At 42.0% G+C, this 23,212-nt stretch overlaps 1 protein-coding gene across 1 annotated transcript in view; it reads left to right on the forward strand.

Moving 5' to 3' along the window:
- cdh23 (cadherin-related 23) overlaps positions 1 to 23,212 on the forward strand; it is a 193,578-nt gene that overhangs the window by 126,993 nt on the left and 43,373 nt on the right. The window contains exons 14-23 of the mRNA XM_076891868.1: positions 9,579 to 9,643; positions 10,434 to 10,671; positions 12,785 to 12,890; positions 13,055 to 13,182; positions 16,086 to 16,158; positions 17,084 to 17,200; positions 17,605 to 17,717; positions 17,911 to 18,018; positions 20,295 to 20,484; positions 20,798 to 20,943. Coding sequence (XP_076747983.1) covers positions 9,579 to 9,643; positions 10,434 to 10,671; positions 12,785 to 12,890; positions 13,055 to 13,182; positions 16,086 to 16,158; positions 17,084 to 17,200; positions 17,605 to 17,717; positions 17,911 to 18,018; positions 20,295 to 20,484; positions 20,798 to 20,943 — 1,284 coding nt within the window. The remainder of the gene's footprint in view (positions 1 to 9,578; positions 9,644 to 10,433; positions 10,672 to 12,784; positions 12,891 to 13,054; positions 13,183 to 16,085; positions 16,159 to 17,083; positions 17,201 to 17,604; positions 17,718 to 17,910; positions 18,019 to 20,294; positions 20,485 to 20,797; positions 20,944 to 23,212) is intronic.

The raw sequence follows: 23,212 nt of genomic DNA on the forward strand, positions 1-23,212 counted from the left end.
GGTACTGTGGTATACAGAGGCGTATGTGGTTATCTCGGTGACTGGAAGGTTCCCAGGTTGCCTCTCCATTTTTGTTTAATGGTTGTTAAATAAGTAATGACCCAGTTTAATATGTCATGTGTTGTTATTCATCTGAACGTGTATTTAACTAATTTTAAGACCTGGTAAGGACCAACTGAGTTTACACGTGGTCATCATCTCATTGGCCAGGCCTCGTTGGTCAGGCAGGCGGTGTGGACACGCAAAGTTTTGAATGCAATAACTCGAGAACCAGGCAACATAGGATTTTGAAATTGATACCATAGGTGTGTCTTCTAGGAGGCTGTTGGGTACCTGCAGTGTAGTGCAGTTTTGTTATCATGTATATCATAGATATACCTTAAGATAATCATGTTAAGTGATACACCAACATTATGCCCACCTGCCTAATGTAGCGCTGGTCCCCATTTTGCTGCTAAACCTACTCTGACTCATCAAGGCACAGACTCCACGAGACCCCTGAAGTTGTGTTGTGCTGTCTGGCACCAAGATGTTAGCAACAGATCCTGTAAGTCCAAATGGATCGGACATGTTCGTCCAGCCCAGCTATTCTGTTTCCATAAAAAGGAGCACTAATGTTTACGTAGGTGGTAATGTCAAAAAGTCTCAAGGTAATATTTAAATGGATGTCAGGGCCCAAGGTTTCCCAGCAGACCATTGCTCAATGGTCCAGTTCACGCTACCTGAATGGCTTGCCTTCTTCCCATAATGCATCCTGGTGCCAGGTGTTCCCTAGTAACACACACGCACCCAGCCATTCCCTAGATGTAAAAAAAAAAACCATGACTCAGGCGAGGCCACCTTCTTCCATTGCTCTGTTGTCCAGTTCAGATGCTCATGTGCTCACTCTTGGTAAATGGCCTGCATTTGTATAGCGCTTTTCTAGTCCATAGGACCCCAAAGCGCTTTACACTACATTCAGTCATCCACCCATTCACACACTGGCGATAGCAAGCTACATTGTAGCCACAGCTGCCCTGGGGCGCACTGACAGAGGGGAGGCTGCCGGACACAGGCGCCACCGGGCCCTCTGACCACCACCAGTAGGCAAACACGGGGTTAGTATCTTGCCCAAGGATATTTGGCATGCAGCCAGGATGCAGCCTGGGATCGAACCACGGACCTTCTGATTAGTGGCTGACCTGCTCTGCCACCTGAGCTACAGCCTCCCGTGTTGATGCTTTCAACACGGGAACCCCGACTGGTCTGTGGCATGGCAGCCCCACAAACAACAAACTGTGGTACACTGTTTGTTGTGTACTGTCAGAATGGACACTGTATAGTTTTAGCAATCTGAGCTACAGTAGCTTGTCTGTTGGGTTGAACCCCCTGGTTCACCCTTCGCTCCCCATGTACACAAATGAGCCTTGGCCGCCCATGAACCTGTGGCTCATCCATCAGTGTTCTGTCATTGGACTACTTTAGATAGATACTGACTACAGCAGACTGGGAACATCCCACAAGAGCTGCAGTTTTGGAGATGCTCTGACCAAGTTGTGAAGCCATTACTATTTGACTTACTACTTGTGCTTTTGTTTTCCTGCTTTTAAAGGATCAACTTTGAGGACAAAATGTTCATTAGCTCACTAATATATCCCACCCACTAATAGGTGCCATGATGAAGAGATAATCAGTGTTATTCACTTCACCTCTAAGTGGCCATAGTGTGATACCTGATTGGTGTATCAGCCAGCTAATTTACATAATTTTAAGGAACATCATAAATGTCCGAAAAATTCACTGATCCATACAGTCTTTGTATTTGTATCTACCTGAATATGTGCCCGCCTAGGGACTCAACAATAATAATGTTAACCTGGCTTTAAGCATCATTTAAGCTTTTTAGAAAGCTCTTGTCATTATATGACAGCAATGAGGTAATATCATTATACTGAAAAGAAGAAAAGCTTTTTTTTAGACAATCATGATGCCTGGATTAGTATCGGAGTTGAATCTGCTCTTTTATTGGTCAAAAAAAGGCTCATTCAGTTTGAAAACATTTTTGCTATTGCAATAAAGTGAGAAATTACCCTCTGTAATGCTGTAGGACAGTCTGGATCTGCCATGTAGGAACAACAATAACAGGGAGGATCGTCCAGTCAAGATTCATCCCCTACTTTTTTACTACATAGAGACTGATAGTAGTTTCTCTCTTGCTTGTTGTGTTGTTGTGCTTCCTAAGAATGAAAATGTTTTTGTATCTGTGTAGCATATTAATACTGTGCTGAAAGTGGCTTGTATGTAAAGAGGGCGGGTAATTCTTTATACCTATGCTAATTGAATGTATGCATGTTGGTTCCTAGTTGTTTAAAAAAAGAAAAGAAGTGCCAAACAGCCAATCTGAAATGCTTTTTTTGGGTTAATATTCATAGCTCATCTGATCAGAGCTTATGCACAATGTTAGTAAATGCATTACTCAGTGTCCGCTCCTGCATCCCCGTGGACACTTATGCTTAACATACCAGCGCGCACTGATACACAGACACAAACACACACACACATGCGCAAAAGCAGCGGCTCTTTAATATTTATGGTCTGCAGCATTACTTATCATTATAAATATTTATTGTGATTTACTCTTTTGTCTGGGTCTTTTTCTCTCTCTCCCTCTCTCGCTCTGTTCTTCTGTCTGTTCCTTACCCTGGGGAAACCAAGCAGCTGCTCGTATCAGTGAATCACTGTGATTTTTTTTTCCTCTCCTTGGGTTTCAGAAAATCTGCCTTTTTCATTTCTTATTTATCGTATGCCCTCAGTTCTTGTTGTTTTTTCCTCTTTTTCTGTTTTACCATTAGATTGCTAATGGTTTTCAGGTGTTGCTCTGATTCGCTCTGTGATTCTTTGCCCATTTCTGCTTGGATGACGTTCTCTAGTGCTCGTGCTTTCTATCCACCGAGCACTGAAAATATGCACATTATGCATACTGGAGTTTGCCTTCCCCCTTCTCTCCTCGTATAGTTGGTATTAGCGGCTTTCTCCTTCTGTCTTGTAACCTTCCCGTGATGTGTGTTTTACAAGTTCTGTGCAGATGCTCTGCGTTTTAAGGCACAGTGATAAATGCCTCAAGTGGGTGGTTTTAAATTACAGTCGCAGATGAACCCACCGCTACTGTTTAGACAGGCGTTTTTTAGGGTAATAGTCACAACAGCAATTATAATTCATTATTGTAATAAAAGGGGTGAAAACCAGCTCTCTCCTGCTACTGAATGCTCATACAGAGTTTCTGTTAATAATGGGGCCCTCATCATGGGTGTCCTGACATTGTGAAATGGGCTGTGAATGGGAGTCCGGCGCAGAGGGTGAATCGACAGACGCTGAGAGTTATGAAAAGCGAGTGCTTTCCAGGAGTTGGTACACTATAAGCTCCCGTTCCAGTTTGATTTCTATGTTGGCTCATTTTTATCTGGACAATATTGAAATATTTGTTAAGAACTGGAAGCTTTTGGTCACAGGAGGTGTTAAAATTACAAGTGATGTTTAGTCAGAGCATTAGCTGGTCTATAAAATGTGAAAATAATGTATCTTTAATACAAGACTCAAGAAGAAGGTTTCAAATTAACATATTTTTAGCTTAAATTCTATGATGCTCACTTTACATTTATATAAATCACTACTGAAAATCTAAAAGTACTTTTGGTTTGTTTGTTTGTTCGCATTTTTCTGCTGTTGCCATTGTCATTGTGTAATTTGTTGACCTCAGTTCTACTACTTTTATTTATAGACACATTTTTGTCTTTCCCTTTGCATACATCACCTTTGTAGAGTTTTCTTTACTCTTTATCGTGTCTCTACATCCTCCCTGTTCTTGTGTTAATGTCATTCCTTCATCACTGAGGCCAGAGGAACACAGGGAGACAGAGGAGGGGAAATCAAGACCTGCTGGTAAAGTGAAGCTGCCAGACGCTGAGAACTGCATTAAGCTCAAACTCTGTCTATAGCTTATGCCCACACTAGAGTCATCTCTCTTTCTCTGTCTTACTCCTCGCTTCTCTTCTCACTTTCACAGACTTCTTTTCCAGAGGTCTACATATGGAAAATGATAAAGTGGCTACATATTCATGCAAAGACAGAATTTATCTTGCAAGCTGCCACAGTGTGCCGTGAAAACATCCCCTCCTCTTTGTTGGAGACATTGTTAGAAAAGCGTTAAACTTTTATCTCTTTCTCGTTCCCGTTGTCTTGCTGTTATCTGGGTGGTCAGGAGATAATAGAAGCAGGCAGTTCAATCCTGTCGGCAGGCGGCGGTTGCTTTGAGCACCCCCACCTGCTTGTTAATGGTTTGAAGAAATAAAGCAGTCGTAAATGTACACTCGCCATCTTCATTGCACTAAAGTGTCTGCCATGAAAAACACACACAGACACACACACACAGCTCCCATCAACCCCAAGCAGGTGCTCTAGGTCACAGCTGGAGAGAGGAGCGGTCAGTCTTAGTGCGATCCGAGGAGGGGAGGTGTATTTCATTTCAGTTTTGCTGTTGGGGTTTGAGTTTTGTGTCTTATCGCACAGCTTCGTGTGTCCGATATGAAAGTGAAGAAGAATGTATAAAATTCACTCATTAGCTCAGTCACAGGAGTGTTGAGTCAGTAGATGTTCAGGATATGTGATCATTAATTGGACACATGTCTGAATAGCCCCGACGTGGTATCTGAGTTTCTGTGCTTTTTCCAGGCTGCTGCTCTGCTGAGTCTTGCTCTGTAGAATTGATCAGAGACACAGACAGGCTCTATACGGTCCCATGTTAGTTTGTGGGCATAGAAACAGAGATCTGAGTGAAAGCCAACACCTGTTTATTTAATTAAATTATTTAAATTACATTTAAATTATTTAATTCACTTTTTCACACGTCTTCGGTTGGAATGTGACTTGTTGACTTGTCCCCTGTCAGTTATGTTGATGTTAATTTACAGAATAATTAAGTCAGCTCGCCAGTTTTTTTTAAATCCATGTTCTTTAGAGGATTGTTAAAGGATGGAATTACATTGTTCTGTAACTTAAAACAACTTAAATTAAATAATGTTAATAATGCACCTATATGTATGATGAAACAGCTTTAATTTGATTTTGTTTCTCCTGTCTGCAGTAGCATTGCATCCATCCATCCATCCATCCAACCATTTACTTCTGCTTATACAATTTCAAGTTCCAGAAAGCAGCATTCAAGTTGAACAAAGCAATTCGGTGTTCCCCAAACTTTGTAGTGTAAGTTCACTTACATTACTCCACCAATGCACAACACAGGAAACACTGGCTTTAATTAAGCTTTTAATGTCAATTAGATCTGATTAATTTAGACCACTACAGCCTGCATTAATCTGTTCATTAAAGAAGTTGCGTAATGTTGATTGTGGAGTTCCTAAACTTTAGCAAGGGCATCTTCACTTATTATGTGGACCACATGGCCATATCAAAAGATATTACCATGTGACATGTGTATACAGTATTTCAAAGCAATTTAATCACTTCTGACTGCTGGTTTGTAAGTTTGTTGCTGATGATTAACAAGCAGAGCTGTTGTGACAGAATTCTTTTAATGAAGTATATTTTGACAGTTAGTGAAGTACGGTTCACCATCGCCATTTTATTTTGAAAAAGGATGCGTCATGCGATCTGACTGTGAAACCGACACTACACGCTTACTGCCTAACAACGTGATAAATGAGCCTGAGGTTACAGACAAGGAAGCCGATGGCCGTTTTACCAAAGACTTGTATACCACCCTTTTTGCATCCAGAGGACTCACTACCTGCTGGTCATTTTAAAAAAAAGTGCAGTTTTAAGACACCTTGTACTGGTTTTACGTCTCAGACCTGAAAATACCTCTGTCTTTTATTTATAACTATATATAACTATGTCCATTTTTCACTTTACTTATGTATAGAAAAATAGACATGGATGTTAAATTATCATGTTTTTTTTATTTTAATTATATATCGTATATAGTGAGATGGCAAAAGAGGTTCTTCTTCGTCTTCTTTGTAAGCGCCATATTCATTGTGTAAAACAAAAGGCACAAATTTACACTAAAAACTGTTTAGCACTATCTATTCACAAAGAACATTGTACATGTAACGTACTGTACGTGTACTGATTTAAGTATTCACAATGATGTAGGAGTGTTTGATTAAATGATTGTTCTCTGGGCCTTAATTCTTACGTAGCATTTATGAATGTTAATCTATGATTTTGCCACAATCAGTAGTGTGGAAACCTAACCAGAGCAGAGGAACCCAAGTTCAGGACGATAACCTTGTGGACCGCCTCCTCCACAGTCACTCTCACAGACTGGACAGCTTTACTTTTACTGTTTATGTGCACATGTGGGTCCGCATTTGCTATCCCTTCTTTGTGGTTGTGTTTAGGTGTGCAACACTGAGACAGAGGAGGTTGTCTGTGTTGGGACTGGGGGTCATCTCTATTTTGACAGCATGCTTTGACAGGCAGTAATTGGTTTCCTTTTCCATGCCTCCAAAGCTCCTGCAGAAAAAGCAATTTTGGTAGCCAATCAATTCAAATTTTAGCTCACTCAAGATAGAGAAGCCCGTGCAGCTTCCTCGCTAAGGAAAACGGCCCTGCAAACCCCCACTCCCTCAATCCCAGCCCTAACTTACACACATACGCACACAGACTAGCCTTGTCTCTCAGCCATCCTTGAGGGGAAGCTCTCATTTCCGTTTTCTCTTGAAAGCAATTGAGTGTAATAATAGCTGTTTATACTGTAAATGGTTTGGGTGCATTTTTACCTCAAAACTGAATGAACCTATGAATCTCTGTCCATGTGTATCCTTCTCACATGTTCACAAACATATGCGCACACATACACACACCATCCAATACAAAATACAAAGGTAAATACACAGGTACTCACACACACACAGAACTGTGTTTGCCTACTGGCTCTGCCCCTGTGATGTGAAGAAACACATCATTTAACCAAACTGGTCAACTGAGAACTAATTTCTTCTTTGTAGTTACTGCCTGAGGACCCTAGGGTTTGCAGAGTTTATAGTGGCAATCAGCAGCACTGTGACTCTTTGTGCAGAAACTTCTTAACAATTTAGTTTGGACTCTGATCAGGACGCTGACTCTGATACCTCAGTGCCCTCCTCCTCAGCGCTGTTACAGTCTAGGCCCGGTATTTATCAGTACATCTGCACCATAGTCTGTACACAGTAGTAGAACACAGTAGTGATATACCTAAAGTGTTTTGTGCTATCCTGGTATACAGCATTCACTTACCAGAATGCCTCCTTTACAGTTTATTTTTTTTCTTTTTGAGTTTTTCTCTTTTCAGTTATTTCAGTGGCTCCCTAAAAAGTCGTGTTTCATGAATCCATTAGCATGAAAACTATTTATCCGCGTGAACCATCACTGCACTTTAAATGGTGGTTGTAATTGTCTGCTAGGATTTTAGTCACATTAGTAAGGCACATTGCCCAGCTTTATTTCCATGTCATTTCTTTCCTCATTAAGTCCTACGCTCACTCTCTCCCTGTGCACCCCACCTCAACTTTTCTATCACCTCCAACTCACTGACTAAGAAAGAAGTTTAAGCTGCCATGGCAACGAGGGGCAAGTGCATAATACACTGGTGTCAATGATTCCGATTCCCAGGATGCTAAGTGGCTGCAAAATCCCTCTGCCAACCAGTCTCTGCCGTCCATCTGCTGAGGGCCTTCTGTGGCTAAAGTTGAAAGTCTTTGACATACAGTTGGCAAAGTGACTGGACCATGGCGATTGTTTGGCTGGTGAATGACTGGACGGGAGTGGATGCCGTCTACCTCTCTTCATTTCTCTTTCTCCCTGCCTGTCTCTCGCTCTGCCCCGTCTGTCTGTCTGTCGTAGCGAGAGCAGTTCGGCTGTAGCAGCAGAAGCGACATTGGCTCCCAGGCTGGGCTCGGGCTCCTGTCACTGCCTCGATAGCTGTCACGCTAACACCCCTGCCACTATCATTGGAGCACTTATGGGCCTGTCACTCACCTGGGAGCAAAGGGAGGGAGGGAGGCACCGAGGGCCAAGGGTGTGCTAAGGGAGATACGTGCAGGAGAGGGGAGAACGTGGAAAGGCGCTCGGATGCAGGGAGGAAAGTGAGGAAAAGACAGCAGGCAAAAGGGGAAGATAGTGGAGAAGGGATGGGCTGCAATGCAAAGACGGAGAAGGGGGGGGCAGCCAGCTGAGCGGCATTAAATGATGAAGTCATTCAGACTCAATAGATGAAAACTCAAAGGTTAACATTAGAACCTGACTGGATTTCCAAACACTCCGTTTGTATTTAGCAACCCGCTCTCTACTTGTTCAGCAGGATGTGCTCCATTACACTTGACAACTGAGAAAGGGCCGTTCGGACATTAAAAAGAAACATCGATTTGCCATCCCGGACAATGTACTCGAAGCTCTGTGAAATTACAAGCTTCAGCTAAACAGCATAGGGTAATTTTTAGAAGGAAGTGGAAAACACATTGATAGCTGCAGCTATCCGCGCTCACAAGGACATGTCACAGCTGCGTTCCAGAAAAAAAAAGCACACACTCTGGACACACACGTGTACGCAGAGGTCCACATAATAAGGTCGGTATCGGGGCATCACTGAATCACAGAGACCAGCACTGTGGTTGACAGAGCAGGCTGCAGACACGTTTGAGTCTGGCCCTTCAACTGACTGTAGAGGCACTCAAGTGAAACTCTATTACAACACCCTCTCCAGCCTCGATCCATCAGCGCCAACACAACGCCAGTTCACATGTACACAAGCAGGCGTGTGTGTTTGTGTGTGTTTTTTCAAAGACAGATTGCTTTAATGTGGCATTTCATTAAGCACAAGATTTCTAAAAGTGTTGCTCTTTCTATGGTATTTCTTCTGACACCCCTTTTATCTGCAAAACTTATGACAGCAATTGTTGTTGCTTTTAAGGCAACTGCGGGTCATGCGGGTGAGGAAAATGTATCACTCCTCCCATCAGACTTAATCCAATCAACACCTTTGGAGCGTGAAGCATGGCTTTCATGTTTTATCAGAGAGTCATAGACAGCTGTTAGAGTGAGAAATTTAGGAAAAGGAGCAAAGTGCAGTCATGACAAGTGAGCTCATGCTGCCCCACACTTCAACACAGACAGGCACAAATGTATGCAGAGGAATAGCATAACAGATACATTGTCTCGAATGGGATGAATATTTCATGGCTGGTTTGTGAAAAAAAAAGATTATAATGTGTCTTTGCTATCATGTCGCAAAAGTTCAACATTAACTTCCCTTCCTAATTGGCTACAGCACAGAAAATCAAGGTACACAGACACATGGCACAAAACTTTTTTTTCCACATGAAAATAGTTTAGCCAAATGATGCTTGAAATTGAAAGTGACTCAAAAGTTAAAGTGGATGAGAAGCAAAAAAAAAAAAAAAAAGTCAGGATAAAAAATTAAAATCGACAAACGACAGGAACTGAACATACTGTAAAACTTTACTGGGAAGCAAATAAACAAAAATAAACATGATTTTAAATGTGTGTCTTCTTTTTGTTTTTTGGGGTTTTTGCCCGTCTAGGCCACAGACGGAGATGCAGGCACTTTTGGGATTGTGCGGTACTACTTCACTGATGAGCCAGACCAGTAAGACACAGCTACACACACACACTCACTTACACATAGTCAATCAGTCCACACACACAAAAACACACACACAAACACATTAATTTTTCATTTATTTGGCCCCTTGTTAACAATTGTACCGCACTGTTTCTGGCACACAGCATCACCAGAGACAGCTGAGCTACAACAATGTCTGGCGCTTATCTCAACGTCTGCTCTTTTCAGGCCACAAACACCTAGAAAAACTAACACTCACATAATTCACTCATTAATAATCGCCAGTGTTTTAAAAGACCACCATTACTGTGGCTTCCTATAATATGTATATTTTTCTGTCTTTAACAAAATAATTTAATTATTTATTTAACACAATACGGGGACCTCCCTGCTCACAACTCTGTATTATATATATTTGAGCAGCTTTGCATGACAGTTTAAAATCTGTCTTTAGCTACCTTCTCCATCTCTTAAGCCAGCTTTCTCCTGATTGGCTCCCTTTCACAAACAAAAGATTTGGGTGCCAGTTGCATGGGACCACTGGGCTCTCACCCAGAGCTGTGTCATTTTCTAACTACTCTCTGGATTTCTAGTTTCATTGGGGCTGCTTGCCAGAATTAATTGGCCCCTTTGGAGCTATAGTCCAAAGATGTAAATTTCCTGTGGTAGAGAGTGGTCCGTGGGACAGTGTTGGGGGTTTCTGTGCTTACAGCCAGAGCTAGCCATATTAATCTTATGAAATAAAGTTAGTGCGGTGCACTTGTAGTCACAGGGAGGAAAAAAATGGGCCTCTAACCTCACTTTTCTCTTGCAGGTTTTCAATTGACGAAGAGACAGGCTGGGTCGTTCTGCAGGCCAGCCTTGACTATGAGTTAATGCGCCGCTTCACGCTGACTGTGCTGGCGAAGGACGGCGGTGGGGAGGAGACCACGGGGAGGGTCCGAGTCAACGTATTGGACGTCAACGACAACGCGCCACTCTTCCAAAAGGAGGCGTACGTGGGCTCTCTGCGAGAGAACGAACAGACTGTGCAGTCAGTGGCACGAATCAGGGTGATTATAAACGCATAAGGTCGAAGAAGCACCTACACACAAAAGGCGGTGGAGTTTTTAAAGCATGCTTACTGTACAATTTGTTGGCAAAATTACATGCTCTTTACAAGACAGTGTTGTAAACGTGTCCCGTTTATAGCTGCTGTAAAATACCCCATAAACATACACCTGTGACCATCGCGGGTTTTAAATATTAACACTCGAGACTAAGATCAACATCCATAATGGTATTGAAGTGCCGCATAGCAACAGTTTGTTTGGTTGCAATAAACAAACTACGTTGTAAGATAAAAAATAATGTTTATTTATTATTGATTTGAAATGAAATTATTCCACACACTGAGCACTGAGACAGAATATTTCCCCGTGTTCTCTTGCACTTATTTGGTACATTCACATAAAAACTACACCCTGCTATACAGAATCTCACTCAAACCCCACCACAAATCTGACTCCCAGACCTTTTGGCTTTGCTGCCCTTCTCGTCTTTCTTCCGTGTTCCTTCTCTGTTACTGTAATCACGCAGTAATATGTTTGTCTGCACTGTATCCAAAAAGAACAGGTCAGCTTACTGTGTTGGCCATCAGTCACTGCCACACATAAGGCAGTGGTGCGCAGGCACAGTGGTAACCAGTGGGTCAGTGTTTGCTTTGATTGCACCCACAAGAGAAAGATTATTACATCCCTTGTGGCTTTACGCTGCTACGGTTACACTATGGCAGTTTGCCTTTTGCATTGTGGGAACCGAGCTGATGGCCAGGCTCAGTGCTTTGGCTCGCTGTGTTTGATTAGTCTGAGCTAACCTTAAACGCTGCTGATATTAATACGCCGCCTCAGGAGGAAGGGGAGGGAGGGAGCCGGTCGCATAATTGTGTGTGTCAGCAGTATGCCTTGGAACCTCTTGTGCACACACAAATAAATGTGCGCGCACGCACACACAGAGTACTCCAGGAAAACAGGGAGGGATGGAGGAAACGAAAGAACGCTGAAATAGAAGGAGAGGGTGTTTTGAGAGACAAAGCAAAGAGAGGCTCTTGTGTTGTTTGCTTTTTGCCTTGGAGATTTGTGCCTCCTACCACTGCGCTTATGCTTTCTAGCTAAATCTTTTTTCATTTTCTCAACACTCCTTATTCCTTTGCTTCCTTAGCCGCTCATCTATTTGATTTGCTGCCCCCAACTCCTCTTACCTTTGAGTGGTAATGCAAAACTATTTGTCGGAATTTGATAGAGGAAGACGGTCTGGAAGAGAAAGCCACAGCTTAGGAAGTTGTGGGGGAAGAAAGGTATTGCTTACTCAACACTCTGGCGTTAAATCAAAGAGGAGAGATTTGTGTTATGGAGGGAAACAAGTGAGTGTTTTTGACAGCCTGTCCAGCCTCTAATGATGCCAGTGAGGGCCCAGTAGACTCCCCTCACAGCCGGAGGACTCGTGTTTAAGTTCCTGCCAACTCGAGAATAATGAGGGGGTGTCATCATTGTTGTTGTTGTTGTTGTGGATTAGACCTGCAAAGTACGGTTTCATCTGTCCTCTGCCTGCTTGGCTTGTCTAGGCTCGGTTGGTGTTCATCCAGTATTGACGCCTGCGCCACTAATAGCCAGAATCAGCTTTAATCTGTCCAATAACATATCGACGCTGACTGACACTTTCCTGGCTGCACATATACACTCAGACTCAAAAACACCCATGCTGTGCAGACATATAGTCATAAATATTATCACTGTCTAATGCAACATCTGTCCCATCGCACTCTGCGAGACTTTGCCTGTCAATAGCTTCTTTTGCACTCCCTTTTCAAGGTGGGAAAACCCCACCATTATTACACCTCACTGCTCCATATAAAAGGTAAAAAGGCAAAATAAGAGTGCTTTGAGGTACCGCCCTGAAGCCGGCAGTGGAGGTGGTAATGTACTGTATGCATGTGTAGAAAGCAGATCCAGAAAGCTGAAGCTTTTGTGCACAAAGCACACCTTTGATTCCGCTAAGCCAGCATGCTATCACACTCTTCCAGCATTACGTCTGCCACCATTAAGACACACCGGATGTATAAAAAGGCCTACTGAGCCACAAGTCACTAACATCGTCTACTCTCGCACACCTTGTGCCCAATCACAGGCTACAGATGAAGATTCTCCTCCCAACAACGTGTTGACATATACCATCATTTCAGCGTCGGCCTTCCCTGATTACTTCCGTATCATCATGGTGGAAGGTTACGCAGGTACGCAGATGTGGTTGAGTTTAAGAGTGTGCGCGTTAAGCTAAAAACAGATTAGATATCCAAGGATTGTTTATACGTAAGTTTTTGCTTGGATTATTTGGGATTATAATAATTATTTGACCAGCAATTTTACTAAGATGTGATGTTTGTGCACCTTCCTCCAGTGATCAGTGTCATCAGACCTCTGGACTATGAGATGGTTCCCAAGGGCATGATCTATCTGACAGTGATGGCCAAAGATGGGGGAAATCCAGCCCTCAACAGCACTGTTCCTGTTACGGTGGAGGTGATTGTAAGTATAACCCTGCAACATACACACAACAGCAACAACTTAATGACACACAGCCACAACTGGAGGTTCAAGTATCAGTTCCTCCTGCAGTTTTTGCTGACAGCTGTCAACAAATGCAGACACAGAGCAGTATTTTGCGAGTACACAGCTTTTGACTTGGTTAAATCTTCAGCATGTTTTCCACCTGCATAACCCAAATATAAACATCACAAGTATGCAGCCTTATTCAAGCTGTGAACGTTTTCTACCATCCGGTGCTTTGTACATTCTCTTAGATGAAGACTAATGACCTTAAGCAACAACTGTCACGTCTTGCTATGTACTGTCCATCGGCATATAGCAGCTTTTATGAAGCCTTGCTTATGTCTAAAAATGTTATTGACCTCACATTATCACCAACGGGATGGCATCTTTTCCCGGGATGTCAAATACATTTGAATGGTGTTCTTCCAAAGTTATTTACAGCAAACCCGCAAGCAGATGTGATTTGAAGTTTAGTTGTTCTGGGTTCAGGGGTTTGTTAGTTGTTCCAGGAAATAAAACCTGAAAGGTAGGTCTAAGAGGGCTCAAACAGTTCAGTGTAACTAGAGTGCTTGCACAGAGGTCACAGAGGTTAGTAATGCTAAATCTATCAGAGAAAACATGCATTTCCCCATTACCATTGTGCAGCATGCTTAAGCGGCTGGCACTTTTAGGATTATAAACACAACTTTAAAAAAGTTACTAGTACCCTAGCGGCCTTCAACCTCTGTTTTCTTTCTTAAGATTAGCTGATGTGGAACCTGCATGTAATTCATTAAGACTTAAAGATGCCCATTTATTGACTTTATTTGCAACTAATATTTCACAACGTAAATAACTTCTTTATATAGTAACTATTTTGATCAAAGCTGAGATTCTTTCTAATTCCAGACCCTGCGACAGAAATCCTTACAGTCTCCCCACTTTTAAGACACTTTTGTCAAACCCTTTAAAAAATAGGAAAGAAGCCCACAGAGCTCTTATATCATATGTAGTGAATGAACACAGAGCTTCCTTATACTTATAAAAATCCACATTGCAGTTTGTGACAGGTGTCACCAGCCTCATCTGGTGGATTGTTTCATATGTTTCTGACTTACATATTGCTTTCAGTATTCCTTCACTGTTTACCTTCTCAATCCTTTTAACCCGTGTCTCACTGCAACTTTGTCTGCAGCTTTATCGCAGTCTGTGCAGCTATCTGAGCTTCCAGTTCGCTTGTCAGTCTTATCAGTAAATGTCTTATTTTGAGGCACTAGAAAAAGTCACAGCTGTCTACTCGCACCCGCACTGCATCACAGATGTTTTAATATATTAAAGGATGGAGGAAAGAAAACACTCTGCATGAGGTTCTGGGTTCTGATCCTACAAGATAGTGATTCAGAGCTTTTGATGCATGTTTCCCTGCAAATGTGTACATGAAGAATTCTCTTTTGTTTCGTGGGACAGACCGTATTGTGATGCTATGCACGGGAAATTTTCACCTATATGGTTTCATTTCATGATGCTTTTGGGTTTTTAAGTTATCTTTGAACCATGTTTGAATGCTGATGTGAACGGAGGTCGTTCAAATGTCCTAATTAAAGGCAGTAATGACATCATGCTTGCACGTTCAAGACGACTCGCGTTGGAACTGTGGTCACAGAAAGCTGTCTAATATGTGTCCAAATTCTCACATTAATCAGGTTGTAGGTGTAATATTGTATTTTTGTTGACTAAAAAAAGAATGAATATTGACCTTTGCTAAGGTGCAATAAATACAGCTGTAAAAATATAACGAACAACCCAACACTAATAAACAGTCTCTCTGCTGGCTCTTAAGCTCATTTCCCATGATAGCCATCAATTAGACATGAAACCTTTTGTTCATAAGAGGGAAAAAAATGGCGGTAGAATGGATGAATCCAGTTGGAATATTCTTTGATATGCACGGACAGTAATCATATCTGTACACATCCTACAAGAGAGAGAAATATTGTGTAAAACAACTGGGAGAGATGTGCCAAATTCATTATGCTCTCCCTCTCTCTCTCTCTCTCTCTCTTGCTGTCCTCCACAGTGTCGTGACTCACACCACAGGGGTTTATCAGTGGCTGGCAGCATCACATACACACAATGCTTTGCGCCAGCGTAGCACAGAGCCCAGCTAGATAATAGTGCCAGTGACTGTTGTTAAAGTGTTAACATTTCTCAGCGGCTCACACAGTGGGGAAACTCTCTGTGAATAGCCACACAACTGGATGTGTTGGTGTGAAATAGTCTAATTCAGCGAGTGGGAGGTTGTGAGGAAATGTAAATACTCTTACAAAGTCTGTTTTTCAGCAGAAGCTGTAGCACGCTCTAGTCCGTGATTCCTATCAGTATACAGGCCCTGATTACTCTTTTGCTTCAGGCAGTGCCATTAGAAGCAATAATAATAATGTTTCTAACTATTTTCTCATATATTGTTGCAACAGTGTCTTCTTTTTTAATATCTACCTCAGCTTGAGCATCAATCCACTTATTGTCCAGCCTACTTTCTTTCTCCTAAAGCCACAAAACACCTAACATTGCATTCACTGGTGGGATAGTTAGTGTAGTAGCCACAAAATAGTTTCTGATTGGACAGTGAAAACAGCAGCCGGCATGACAAAGTGTTTGAAGTCATAAAATAATATATTATAGGGTCTTTCAGCTCAGTAGCCATCTTCAAAGAGATTCCACCAGCACTGATGCTATTAAAAACGTTTGTGCTTCTCACTGTCTTAATTCCCAAATTTGCTAATCTCAGTGTTAATGTGTGACGACAGTTTCAGCAACTCTTCTTTTTTAAGCAACATTAGCATTTTCTCATTGTTTAGCACATTGACTCAAGCTGTTGTTGATGTTTGTACCTCCCCCAGGATGAAAATGACAACCCACCCGAGTTCAGCAAACAGTCCTACATCATCAAAATCCCCGAGAACATTATCGCTGGTGAGTCATTTCATACGTTTGGGGTTACAGTTTAGTTGCTAGAATACATTTTTCTGGTCGGCGCAGCCAACACAGCACTTAAACACTCCAGACAAACACCATGTGTTGCACATACAGTCACCACTCACTCGAATTGCCTTACTATTAGGATATACAACAAATGGCTCTGCTGTCTTGGGGCTGTGTTTCCTTTTTTTTTTCTTTTTTAAAATGTTTTATTTTATTTCCATCCTCTGGCCTGCACTGTCTTATTTGTTTTGATTTTGCATAATGTTTTAAAATTCTCAGTCAGAATAGGATATTGACTATTCAAGGGAAATCACTGGATGCTATATTCATTCTCATGCATGCATTCAAAAGACTCTTTCATCCCAGACAATAGATTAGTTTCCAGTCGCTAGAGGGAAATGAGATATTTGACCGCCTTGTTCTCTGTCTCGAGTTCTGCCAGATCCTGGCCAGTTTTTATTCCTCGGGCCCGATTTTGAAGGAGCGCATAGCTGAGCTGCTTGGGCCGGGGCTCGAGGTTTAGGAGACTATGTCTAAAGTGTTTGGCCCTGAGCTGAAGGCCCGAGGCTTGGGATGCAAGGCTGCGCTCAGGGCTAACCCTGCGGCTCTGGCTAGCCTCTCATCCCCTCTGCCTGCCAGGGTATTGATCAAGTCTGTGCCAAGTATGGGCTGTGCCAAACAAGCTGATAATCCACTAATCCATAAACCCACTCACTGTCATGCCATCAGTCGAGTTGTGGATGGGGGCGGTGAAGACACTAGCTCTGTGTTTGCCATTTCAGTCTGTCTCTGCTGCTCGTCTATCCCTGCCTTCTTTCCCTTTTCCTAGACTTCACATGTTTTCTCCATGATACTGTCTCTCACTTCAGTGAGTTGTAACTTTCTTTATGTCTAACCCCCCCCCCCCCTTCTGCAGGGGCTACTGTGCTGCTTGTGAATGCTACTGATTTGGACGCCTCGCGGGAGTTTGGCCAGGCCTCACTCATCTACTCCCTGGAGGGCTCCTCTCAGTTCCGTCTCAACTCACGCTCAGGTACATGTGTGTGCATGGTGTGTCTTTGTACCAGGGAAAACTGATTTTAGATTTGACTGTAAGATCATGCTGGAAGTGATGGCTTACTTAAATCTGTGTATGCACAACCTTTTTTTGGTTACTTTGCTTCTGTGCACTTTGTGACTGGCTTGCACCCCGTGTCCACAGCGATCCTCATCAAAAGAAAAAGAAATCTTTTTTTTACTACTCTACAAACTTCTTAAAGTACCTTTAATAAGAACAAATAAAACAAAATGAATACATATAAAATATAATACTGTTTGCTAAAGTAAAGTGAGCTGTCTCTGCGGGGGTTTGCACTCTCTGAGTGTGTGCTGTTGTTGTTCTTGTTGTTTTCTTTTTCCTTTCTTGGCACTTTTGATCTGATACCATGTGTGTTTCAGGAGAGATTACTACCACAGCACTGCTTGACCGTGAACTGAAGTCAGAGTACATCCTGATAGTCAGAGCAGTGGATGGAGGCGTGGGCCCACAGCAGAAGACTGGGATTGCCACGGTAACAATTTTATATCACTCATCAACCAATAATTTGACATCAATAAATTCTGCTTCGTCAGCATAGACGCTCCATGGCATGTTTTTTTTCTGTAGTATAAAAGCTATGAGGTACTAGTAATCGGACTTGGCTCATCATATTGCATCAGTATAGTCAGTTAATGACAATAATTTCCCTCTCCTGCTGAATTTAGGTGAACATCACCATCCTGGACATCAACGACAATGCCCCCATGTGGCGAGACGAGCCATATAATGCCAACGTAGTTGAGATGAGTCCTATCAACACTGATGTCATCTCTGTGAGTGTCTCTAGCCCAACTTGTAACTTGATTCATTAGGTGGTCTTACTAATAGTAACATTGGCACACTGTAATAATAATACTAAAATTACATGTTTATTATCTCCACCAACGCGGTTATGTTTTCACTAGCATGTGTGTCATTCTGTCTGTAAACACAATTACATCAATTCTGATATTTTAGGGGTGTAGAGTGGGGTGTGACCTCTGACCTCTCCTTCACGGTGATTGAAGGAGAGTTATTATAGAGCTATTTAAAATAACACTAGGTTTTCAGACTAATTTGACTAATTTGACTTTTTTTTATTAACATTACAGTAAGAAATTCTAACCATTTGAACACATGTACATGTTTTTGAATATTTTTTATATATTTTTTCAAAAACGTCCTGTACCATAGCAGCAAAAAAACCACTTGAAATTAGGTCGAGAATATTAAAAGGGGGCAAAAGCCTGAACTTTGCACATGTTGGGACTGCAATTACTTTGAAAGTCAGTACTGTGGTCCTGGAGTAGTTTCGTGTAGGACGGGTGGTGAATGAATTTAGAAGTAAGTTACTGAATTTTTTATATCTTTTGATTGGTGCACTGCTGTCATTTGATTCGTTTTTTTTTTTTTTTTCCTGTTTTGAATCAGTATTTTGCAGCTTAATTTGATTAATCTGATTTTGAAAACGCATGCCAAAGATGTGTTTTTAATTTTTAAAAAAATACTCAGTGTCAGATACAGAGTGATCAAAGTGTGAAGATTGAATCATCCATTTTTTTCTGCTTTAACTGAAGAACAACATTTGAAATATAGATCTGCTTACATACTCGGCTATCGATGGACAAATGGCCGTCATGCATAGGTCATCACAAAGTAAACTCCTCTATTAGCCCAAACTCTCATTGTCCTGCCGGTGTCTTTGGCAATGTGTTGTTGTTAATTAAGCCCTGATTGTCCATTAATTAAAGAGGCGTCAGTGAGTGTAATTAAGGGAGTCCAATTGCTAATTAAAATGTAGCCCGCAGTCATACGCAAAGCAAATTATTCAGCTTCTACGCAGAGAAATAAGCAAGAACCCATCTTGCAGTGCAAAAAAAAGTGAAATGAAGAAACGGTGGAGAAAAAGAAATGGTAGATAAGCTTTGCACTGCTAAAATGTTGCCACTTTTTCCTAATCTCCTGTAGTTATTCATCAGTTGACTTCTTTCATGGTGCATCCAGCACTGCGCTGCATACTGTATGTGTCTCCATGTGCACAGTGGACAGACACAGTTGCTCCTCTGACCATTTTTCAATAAATCTGACCACCCAGGCTTACAGTCCTGTAATTGGCCCCAGTGTATCCCTGGCCCAGCCAGTGTTTCCATGGTGACAAGAGGCCACCTGCTGAGTCCTCCTGGAGGTGTCCAGTGAGCCGATGAATTTGGCCGCTGTGTCCAGTGCAAGGATCAGCCCACTCAAATCTCAGAGAACCCCACCATCAATGCTGCAGCCTCCACACACACACACACACACACACACACACACACACACCGTAAGCCTCCTCGAAGATCGCCTTTCAAAACAATATTCCCTTTTCTGCCTCTCTGCAGTCAGACGAGGACCACAGTTCAATAGACAAGGCTAATATATTTGCTCTCCATCTTTTAATGTGCTCTGCTCGGGCCAGAATTGATCATTTCAACGGGCCCCGGTCAGGCACTTCTCCCTGTCTTATATCACCTGCCTTTGTCTGTGCAGTTGCTAATCAATGAGGCTCTGAGATGCCTGCCTACCATGTCCCCTTAATAATTAAATACCTGCAAAACCTTTGTTCCTCTAATGACCAATTAACCAGTTTCCAGCATTTTTAGTCAGCGCTTTGAATAATTGATCAGCTCTTTAAAAATCAGCCTGTGCTTTAGCTGGGCTCCCGGCTTCGTGCATTCATCACCCATCGCAACTCTGTGTCACAAAATGAGACATTACTATTTTTCTTTTAGCTGACTGATGTGTTCGGAAAGTTGAAAGGAATTGTACACGATGCTCAGCTGCTGTTATTCTTTTCCCTCCCTCTCTTGTTCCTCCTCCTTCCTCTTCCTCCTTTCTTTTTTCACCAGAAAAGTTCTGTTGCAGATCATCCCTTCATCTTTAAGTTGTTTTTGCAAAGTAAACCACTAATTTAGCTTTTTATATATCTCTATATGTGGGTGATATATGTGTGTATAGTAAACGGTTTTGAGGAAGCTGTCTGAAGAGCTCAGGCAAATGAAAGTAAAGGGTTTTCTTTACTGGTTTCTGTGTCCAGGTGTTGGCAGTGGACCCTGACAATGGGGAGAATGGGACAGTGATATACAGTATCAATCCAGAAAATCCTTTCTACACCATCAACAGCAGTACTGGGAAGATCCGCACCAGTGGGGTAACACTGGACAGGGAAAGCACAAACCCCAGGGACACGGTTCTTATGAGGACTATCGTCGTGTCAGCTGTCGACCGTGAGTAGTGTGTTGCAGTATGATGTTGGTTTGTGCTTGTAAAATGCTCCTATTAATTACAGGGGATCCAAAAGCAAGCTTAAATTGTAATGTATCATTATCACGTTATAGTTTTCAGTTCTCAGCGATGAGCCTCTTCCTCCAAGCCTCATTCCTAAAGTTTTATGTTGACCATGAAACTCTTTACGGTGGCTAATAAACTCCTTTGACCATGAGATATGGTGTGTGTGTATGTGTGTGTGTGTGTGTGTGTGTGTGTGTGTGTGCGTGCATATAAATATATCTTTATCTATCCCTTTGGCGCCCTCTTTAGGTGGTACACCTCCACTGCGTGCATCAGCAAGCACCACAGTACTTGTCAACCTGCTGGATCTCAATGACAATGACCCAACCTTCCTTAATCTGCCATCTGTGGCTGAAGTACCTGAGGGACTTCCCATTGGATTCTCATTTTTTAGGGTAAAATAAAAGACTGGTGCTTTGTAAAATGGTATTCCATTGCATTTGGGGTTTATTTTGTACATGTTAAAATGATGCAAGGAAAAAATTAATAGTGAAAATCATAATAGTCATGTTCAAAAAGGACTCAGGAGAAGCGTAAGTTTGTTTAATCCCTATTGTTTTATTTAATACTATTTAGTGACTAATTTAGTCACTTTTTTTATTTTATGCTCTGTCCTATCATAAATCCTTCCTTACAATTTGTTACATGGATTTCATTTTATAACCCAGTAATGCACTAGGACGTGTAAAAATCTAAGAATTTCCCCTCTCGCCCTGCTGGTGGTCTTTATCCTTCAAGCTCAGGTCCTCTTTGAGGACCCTACCACTCTCTCTGGCTGAGGTTTTCACGCAGTCGGTTGTGGTCATATTCCTGATGTACTCATGGATGTTTGTTGTCTCATCCTGGACATCCTGGTTTTGACACTCACTAGTCCTCGGCCTCCTTCTGTTCGCTTAGCGTGCATAGGTGCTGGATTTGGGTTGAAACAATCCATGCATGGTGAGGAGGCTTCTTGTCTTGATGTCAGTAGCTTCTACCTCCTCCTTTGGCCAGCTTATTATCCCAGCAGGGTATCTGATCAGTGACAGGGCATAGGTGTTGATTGCCCAGATCCTCTACTTCTCATTCAGCTGACTCTTCAGGACTTGCCTTACTCTCTGCAGGTATTTGGGGGGTGCAGTTTTCCTAATGGCTTCTTTATGATTCCCATTTCCCTTTGTAATTTCCAGGTACTTGTAGCTTTTTTAGATGTCTACAATGTTGCCTTCTGGTAGTGCAATCCCCTCTGTTCGGACTAATTTCCCTCTTTTTGTTACCATCTGACTACTGGTACTATTGGTAAATTATCTCTACAAATTGTGGAAGATTTTCAGATGAATCTTCCTTGATGAAGCATTGTGCAGACTGAATATATCAAAATCTAAAGTGCATAATATCATTAAAAGTCTCTAAAAATCTGTGCAGTCCATGATCTCCAGGCCCTCAGACAGGTCTGCATTTACAAGGTTCATTCACAAATGCAGGTTAAACTCTGTCGTGCAAAGAAGAAGCCGTATGTGAACATGATGCACAAACACTGCCATCTTCTCTGAGGCAAAACTTTAAAATGGACTGAGGGAAAATGGAAATCTGTTCTGTGGTCAAACTGACTGAAATTTGAAATTCCTTTTGTAAAACATGGATACTGACTCCTTTGGATTAAAGGGAACAGGGACTGTTGGAGCCAAGTCCAGGCCAATATTTTACTCAGTTACATCATGCCATATTTAAGTATTTGTCATGATCTTTAAGTTTTTATTATAATCTTGATCATTTTAGGTTATAATGTAATATGCTGTGCTCCATAAATTAATCCTGCTTTGTTAGTCTGTTGTTGTTGTAAAGTGTTGGTGGATGTCGTAAAGGGGGTGTGTATTTGACCCGCATGCGGAGGGGTGTGGGTAAAAGGTTAGGTAAGCAAGCAGGACGTGGAGCAACGGTTTTCTGACCGTCGCCGTTTTAATGTCATTTTTTGTTGTAACACAAAGGGAATATAAACGGAGCTCCCACCAGAGGCATTTGTTTTGTACCTTTCGATTTGTAAGGAAAAAAGGGGCAAAACATTTATTTTCCTTACAAATCGAAGGATAAAGAACGAGGCGAAGGAAAAAAGGGGCAAAACATTTATTTTGCCCCTTTTTTCCTTCGCCTCGTTTTTTGCTACCGGAAGGCATCCAAGAGACTTAACAAGAGCACGAGTCAGAAACTTTACGTTTTGCAGAAGCGCCAAAGAAGGACCGAAGGTTGCCGCTATAGGGACCATCCAGCTTCTTATCAGTGCTCAGTTCAAAAGTCTGCATCTCTGATGGTATGGGGCTGTGTTAGTGCCTATTGGCTTGGCAGCTTGCACATCTGGAAAGGCCCCATCAATGACGACAGGTATATTCAGGTTTTAGAGCGACACATGCTCACATCCAGGAAGGCCTTCCATATTTCAGCAAGACAATACTAAACCGCAGTTAATGTCATACAACAGTACGGCTTCAGAGCAGAAGAGTGCGGACAAGATGAAAAATCATGAAACATCATGAATCATAATGAATCATTTTGAATCATCACAAACCAAAAATAGGACAAAGAATACTCAGAAGTCTTGAGCAACAACAATCTTGCTGCTGTCATCAAATTCAAAATGAGCTTACACTTTTGATTTTTGATTTTTTTGATTGAATCTTTATTTTGAAC

This window comes from Maylandia zebra, linkage group LG13, assembly GCF_041146795.1.
Source record: "Maylandia zebra isolate NMK-2024a linkage group LG13, Mzebra_GT3a, whole genome shotgun sequence".
Taxonomy (NCBI): domain Eukaryota; kingdom Metazoa; phylum Chordata; class Actinopteri; order Cichliformes; family Cichlidae; genus Maylandia; species Maylandia zebra.